This window comes from Cebus imitator, unplaced genomic scaffold (assembly GCF_001604975.1).
Source record: "Cebus imitator isolate Cc_AM_T3 unplaced genomic scaffold, Cebus_imitator-1.0 Scaffold219, whole genome shotgun sequence".
Taxonomy (NCBI): Eukaryota; Metazoa; Chordata; class Mammalia; order Primates; family Cebidae; genus Cebus; species Cebus imitator.
Window position 1 is genome coordinate 2,869,182 of NW_016107534.1, and position 7,212 is coordinate 2,876,393.

General features: G+C 45.1%; 1 protein-coding gene across 2 annotated transcripts in view; it reads left to right on the forward strand.

The window, feature by feature from the left end:
* FAM71F1 (family with sequence similarity 71 member F1) overlaps window positions 1-980 on the forward strand; it is an 18,513-nt gene extending 17,533 nt beyond the window's left edge. For both annotated transcript variants that reach the window (XM_037746047.1, XM_037746048.1), the window contains exon 7: window positions 341-980. In XM_037746047.1, the coding sequence (XP_037601975.1) occupies window positions 341-354 (14 nt within the window). In that variant the 3' untranslated portion in view covers window positions 355-980. The remainder of the gene's footprint in view (window positions 1-340) is intronic.
* The last annotated feature ends 6,232 nt before the right edge of the window (window positions 981-7,212 follow it).

Here is a 7,212-nt window from a genome sequence, read left to right on the forward strand (position 1 = left end):
CCTCCCAGGTTCAGGTGATCCTCCTGCCTCAGCCTCCTGAGTAGCTGGGATTACAGACACCTGCCACCACGCCCAGCTAATTTTTATACTTTTAGTAGAGACAGGGTTTCCCCATGTTGGCCAGTCTTGTCTTGAACTCCTGACCTCAAGTGATCTGCCCACCCTGGCCTCCCAAAGATTACAGGAGTGAGCAACTGGGCCTGGCCACCACCAATTCTTATAAGATACCTGTTATGAACAGTTGACAGTTTTTTAAATTAGCATAGTATCTATGTGCCCGCAAAAGAGCTTTTTAGGTAATTCATATCCTATCAAACACTTTTCTCTCCTATGCTCACAGGAAATTCTATTTGAGCCACCCTTCCGCACTGGGGAGAATCTGTGCAACCCTCATCAACACTACTCTGCGGCATTCAGCTTCTGAGGGATTATCAGGATGGAGGGGAAGAGAAAACTGCAACTAAGCAAAAATAGAATCATCTCACGGTGACAGCAGAGCCTTTCTAGCTGTGCGTAACCACGTCCTCACCCCTGCACCTCGCCACTCCCTGCCTCCATGCCACTGCCGGAGCTGGCCTAGCAAGATGTGCGCTCAGAATGGCCAGGACCGAGCGATGGAGGAAAGGAGTGAGAGGGAAGTAGGAGCAGAGAAGAAGTGGAAGGGAGCAAAAAGGAGTGGCGAGAAAGAAGGAAGTCAAAGCGGATGAGAGACACGAGACAAGTGGTAACAGGAAACAGAAGAGACTTGGCAGACAAGATAAAGAGGACAAGAGAAGAGGCACACCCCTGAGAGATGCTCACCAAGCTTCTATTTATCTAATTTAAAACTTGAAAGTAAAGCCATAAACCAAAAAAACGAAATACGTTCTCTTCCCTGCTCAGACCACTCTGGATAAGTGTGAACTGCCAGACTCCTTCAGTTTCCCTTTCTGTCTGTTTTTCTTGCTAGTTCCTCTCTTCTGATTAAAGCTGTATTCTTTGTTGGTCTGTTCCCTAACTTGGACTTGCTAGCCCAGCCTTGGTGTTCCAAATAGAGGTTTGGGTTTGAGCTGCAGAAATGTTCCTGTGGGAGGCAGTAAGACAAGGTGGGTAAGGTAGGGCGAATTTCTCTTTTGTGTTCAAATTCCCTAAGTTCGCTATTATTTCAGTGCTGCAAACACTGGCTTAACTTCTTTTTTGTATAACACTCCTTGAAATGCCGACATACATTGTTAGTGCTTTTTAAATTAGAGATTCCAGAGATAGGAAATAAAGGCTCAAAGTATAGGTTGATCAGAGGTTTATCAATTATAGATGAAGAGAGTCACTAAGGATTGTTTGTCAGATGGTCTACGGACTGGCCTCTGTTTAAAATGTGCCATATTGTCAGGTGCAGTAGCTCTCGCCTGTCATCCCAGCACTTTGGGAGACCGAGGCAGGTAAATCGCTTGAGTGCAAAAATTGGAGACCAGCCTGGGCAATGTGGCGAAATCCCATTGCTGCCAAAAATAGAACACTTTGGGAGGCTAAGGCGGGAGGATCACGAGGTCAGGGGTGCGAGGCTAGCCTGACCAACATGGTGAAACAAAAAAAAAAAAAAAAAAAAAAAAAAAAAAGCTGGGAGTGGTGGCATGTGCCTGTAGTCCCAGCTACAAGGGAGAGGCAGAGGTAGGAGGATTGCTTGAGCCCAAAAAGTCGAGGCTGCAGTGAGCCATGAGTGTGCCACTGTGCTTCAGCCTGGGTGACAGAGTGAGATCCTGTCTTAAGAAAAGAAAAATTTCGGGCTGGGCGTGGTGGCTCACGCCTGTAATCCCAGCACTTTGGGAGGCCGAGGCGGGTGGATCACGAGGTCAAGAGATCGAGACCATCCTGGTCAAAATGGTGAAACCCCGTCTCTACTAAAAATACAAAAAATTAGCTGGGCATGGTGGCGCGTGCCTGTAATCCCAGCTACTCAGGAGGCTGAGGCAGGAGAATTGCCTGAACCCAGGAGGCGGAGGTTGCGGTGAGCCGAGATCACGCCATTGCACTCCAGCCTGGGTAACAAGAGCGAAACCCCGTCTCAAAAAAAAAAAAAAAAAAAAAAAATTTCACATTTACTGAGAAACAGACTATGAATATTTCAGGCAACCTGCCCATCCTCCAAGTGGGCAGGATATTTTGGGACGTTTTTATTTGATTTAAGATATCCTAGTAGGGTCTTTTTCCTCACTAAAGTAGTTTTCAGACTGAAATGGTTGGAGGGCTAAAAAATAAGCTCCTGGATCACCATTACTCCAAGGCTGAGTTATATAGTCACGTCCTAATTCTTAGTGATTTCAACATCCACATAGATGATCCTTCCCATACTTTGATCTCTGTTTCCTGAACTCCTGCCTTCCAATATTAATTTTTCCACCCTCCTCATCCACTGCCTCCCTTGATTTTACCCTGGTATCTGTCATTATTAACTGTACATAACTCCATTATTCCCACTCCCTAGCTATATCCAGCTCCAATTTTTTCCCGAGTCCAATAATCCGTTGACCCACCAATCCTACAAGTTATTGCTTCTACCAGGTTTTCACTGTCTCTCACTCTCTTCATGTTCTCATTTCCTTCCCCTGTAACTGAGGTTACCTGTGATCACTCATTGTTATTATCACTTCCTGGCATGCACTCTCAACATCTTTGTGTCTCTCTCACTTTCTTCCCTTGGCTAAATCCAGCTCTCTACCAACTCCATGCCTGTGTGATGCTGCTGACCTTGCCCTGAAGCCCCCTGGAGAAGATCACATGACATACTAACCAGTTTCACTGCAAAGTCATCATCCTAGACTCAAGAGGGTCCTTGATGTTGCCTGGAAATCATCCTACATTCCCCCAAGTCTGTTCACTCTGCTGAATGGCTATTTCACACCTTCCCTCTCCTCTAACTGCCAATGCCCCTAATGACCAGGCTTCCTATTTCACTGAGAACATAGTCACAGTTGAAAGAGAATTTCAGGCTTTCATATCTACCAATTACCTAGATCCAGACCCACTGACTCTGGCTTCTCTCCTTGTTACTATGGAGAACTGCCTCTCCAAGCAAAGTCCAGCTCTTCCCCTTTTGTACTAGATCCCCTCCCATCCCCCCAAGGATGTCGCACCAGCAACTCTTTCTTTTTCTTATGTCATCAGTTTGATCTGTACTTCTAGATCCTTCCCATCAGCAACAAATATACTGGTATGCCTCCTAAACATACTTATTTCTTCCATTAAAAACAGAACAAAATAAAACAAAACCTCTCTTGGCCCCTCTGCCTTCTTGCTCCAGTTTTCTCCACCCCTTTACAGCAAACTCTGTGAAAAGGATCCAGCTTTTTGAAATCTCCATTGCCTCTTGAAGCCCTTCAATCAGGGTTTCGCATCCACTACCTTGACAAACCTGTCAAAGATTCCCACATTGCTAAAGCCCATGGCCAACCAGGCCCCAGCTCACTGTCAGCAGCATGCTTTCTCCCTGAACCTTTTCTCCAGGACACTCTCCTGCCTTTCCTCCTCTCTCATTAGCATTTTTCTCAGTTCCTTTGCTGATTCGTTTTCATCAACACCCCCCAATCATATCTGAACATCAAAAATTCCCAGGATTCAGTCCTTGCGTCTCTTGTAATCAAAACACATGGATTTCATTCCACCAATATACTCCTAAATTTATATATTTAGTCCAGACCACTATGAACTCTAGAGATACATATCCAACTGCCTAGTTGAGATCTGTACTTGAATGTCTAATATGTATCTCAACATGCGCAAAACAAATCTCTCAGTATTATCTGTTAAATTAGCCAGATGTGGTGATGCATGCCTGTAATCCCAGCTACTCTGGGGGCTGAGGCACAAGAATCACTTGAACTCAGGAGGCGGAGCTTGCAATGAGTGGAGATCATGCCACTGCACTCCAGCCTGGGTGACAAAGCAAGACTCCATCTCAAAAGAAAAAAAACAACAAATAACAAAAAAAACCAAATATCCCTCAAAACTTTGTTCTCTCTAAAGTTTTCTCTATCCAAATAAGTGGAAGCTTAATTTTTCTACTTGCTCAAAACCTTGGAGTCATCCTTGACTCTTTTTCTCTCCACTCTATTTCCAACCCATTAGGAAATCCTTTCAAACCACTTTCAAAAGTGGTTATCATACGCAGAATTTTATATTTTTACTACTTCCACTGCTACCAACCTGGACCAAACCATTATCATCACTCACCTAGATTGCTGCAAACCACCTCCTAAATGCACTCTGTTCCTTAACTTTACTCCCTTTCAGTCTAATGTGATCCTTTTAAAATCTTAGATCATGTTACTTCTCTGCTCAAAACCTTCCAACAGCTTCCCTTCTGTATTAGTTAAGGCAATGCTATCTCTGAAAGAGATAAATCCTAATATGTAATGGCATAAAATAGCTAATAGAAGTTCTACCTCTCAGTCACAAAGAGTCCAAAAATGGTGTTGCTGCTTCAAAAACTGAGTGGCAGTTTCACAGGAACCTGGGCTCAGCCGTCTGCAGTACACAACTTCTAGCCACAGAAAGAGAATGAGCTTGGAGAACTGCACGTGGCAGGTCTGTATGGCCAGTACTAGAAGTAGTGTACAACATCTCCACCCTCCTTCCTTTGGTCAGAGCTCAGTCATATGGCCACACTGCAAGAGAGGCTGGGAAATGTAGTCTAGCTGGGTTCACAGAAAGAAGAAACAATTTAGCAAATATCAGTCTTCCATATCCTCTCACTCATCATAGCAAAAGCGAAAGTCCTTGCAATAGCCTAAAGGCCCTACCTGGTGTCTCTCTCCCTCTCCCCCATCCCTGCTACTCCCTCTGTGACCTCATGTCCTCTACTCTCCTTGCTGCTGTACTCCAGACACATTGGCTTCCAGTTGCTCCTCAAACACTGCGAACATACTCCCAACTCAGGACCTTGCCTTGGTGTTCCTTTTCCTGGAATGTTCACCGCCTTCAGATGTTTGCTAATGTGTCATTCTCTCATGAGCTTCCCTTGCCACCTCTTCTGAGATGGCAACACCACTCCTGAGAGTCCCAACCCTCACTGTTCTCCTTTCCTGCCTTATTTTTCTCCTTATGTAAGCAGACAGAGATGGTCTGTATTAGTCCATTCCTGTATTGTTATAAAGAAATACCTGAAACTGGGTAGTTTGTAAAGAAAAGAGATTCAACTGGCTCATGGTTCTGCAGCTGTACAGGAAGCAAAGAAGCTTCTGCTTCTTGGGAGGCCTCAGGGAACTCACAATGATTGGGGAAGGCACAGGGGAAGCAGATACGTCTTACATGGCTGGACCAGGAGGAAGGTGGGGGAGGTGCCACACACTTTAAATGAACAGATCTTGTGAGAACTCACTCACTATACAGTCCCAACGGGGGATGGTGCTAAACCATTCTTGAGAACTCCACCCCATGATCCAATCACCCCAACCAGGCCCCTCCTCCAACACTTGGGTTTATAATTTGACATGGAGATCAGATCCAACCCATATCAGGGTCTCCAAGGACGAAAAGAATTCAGTAAACTTGAGAAATCACCCTGTTTTATAGCCTCCTGCCCTGCAGCCTGTTTTTCCCCAAACCTTGCATGGAATGTGGTCACCTTATTGGTCTGAACCAACTACTGATAGACCTTGGCAATTTATAGATGAGCTGAGTCAACTTTTCTCTTGACCATGCCAAAGTCTCCACCCTGGGAGGAGCTATAGCTTCATTACCATAACATGCCACATATGTGCTGGCATAATGACTCACTCATCTGTGCCACTGGGACACCTCCTCTACATGTGACTTTGCACCCTCTCCTCTCTCTATCGCCTCGTAAAACCCTCCTGTCACTTTCCTTTGGGAAGACACTGCTTTAGAGAACACCCCCAGTATCCTTCTTACATATGTCAAGTAATAAAACTCCTATTGATCAAAAACTGAGTTTTGCATTGTTTGTTACTTGTCAAGAGAACAAACCCTGGTATTTTGGGTAACAGCACCTGTCACCACCTCTCATTCTATGTATTTTGCTTTTTTATCTTGTTTATGGGCTGTCTCACCTACTTCTACATACCAGAATATAAGCACCAGGACAGACTTAATTTCGTTCACTGCTGTATCCCCAGTTCCTAGAACAGTGTCTGCACACAGGAAACATTGAAGATTCAGTAGCACCCATGCGGAGAGCTGGGACACCTGGAGATAAACGTCAGCCTTTTGCGTTGACACCATCATGCTGGCCACAAGCTGTCTTTCAGTGCTGCTTTCACTAGATGGACTTAGGTGCAGCTGATGGCAGCATTTCTAATGTATGTTGTCCCTCAGGTTATTTTCTTCCTTCCTCCAACTACTTTCTAACTCTAGGGCTCCCATGAGGCTTCATCTCCTCAAAAAGTTCATCTGTTCTCATGGCTCCATCAGCCATCTCCTGGCTAACAACCCCTCCCAAGTATCTCCTCCAGGCTCTTGGTCTTTCTCTTTAGATGTTCTGCCATCACGTAGACTTCCCATGTCTTGAAATCAATTCACTGCCCTCATTCCATGAATCTGGCTCATTCTCCCAGTTTTCCATGATTAACCCTTTTAATTTTTGAGTGCTCCTTCTTCATTTTTTCTTTCAAGTGATCACTAAGCTCAGGGCTTATTTCCACTTTCAAAATCTCTCTTGTATATAAGGGTCTCTTTCCATTTCCCTTGCCCTTGCTAGGCCAGGCCCTTCTCCACAGGGAATCTCAGGGTCGGAGGGCCCCACTCTGGCACTCTCACTACCTGTTTAGACTTTACTAGGACAATTCCAGGATGGATGTCTCTGCCATTAGGCTGAGTTCCTTAAGGACAGAGATGATGTACTATTAATTTTAGGTTCACCAGCACCTAACACCAGTGCCTGACTTCAAGGAGTTATTATTTTATTTATTTATTTTTTTAAGAGATAGGATCTTTCTCTGCTGCCCAGGCTGGAGTGAAGTAACACAATCATAGCTCACTGCAGCCTCAACCTCCTGGGCTCAAGGAACTAGCTGGAACGATAGGTGTGTGCCACCATGCCCAGCTAATTTTTAATATTTTCTTTGTAGAGATGGGGGAGGGAGGGTCTCATTATATTGCCTAGGCTGGTCTCGAACTCCTGGCCTCAAATGATCCTTAAGGAGGCATTTTAAAAACTGTTTTTCAGGGCCGGGCGCGGTGGCTCATGCCTGTAATCCCAGCACTTTGGGAGGCCGAGGC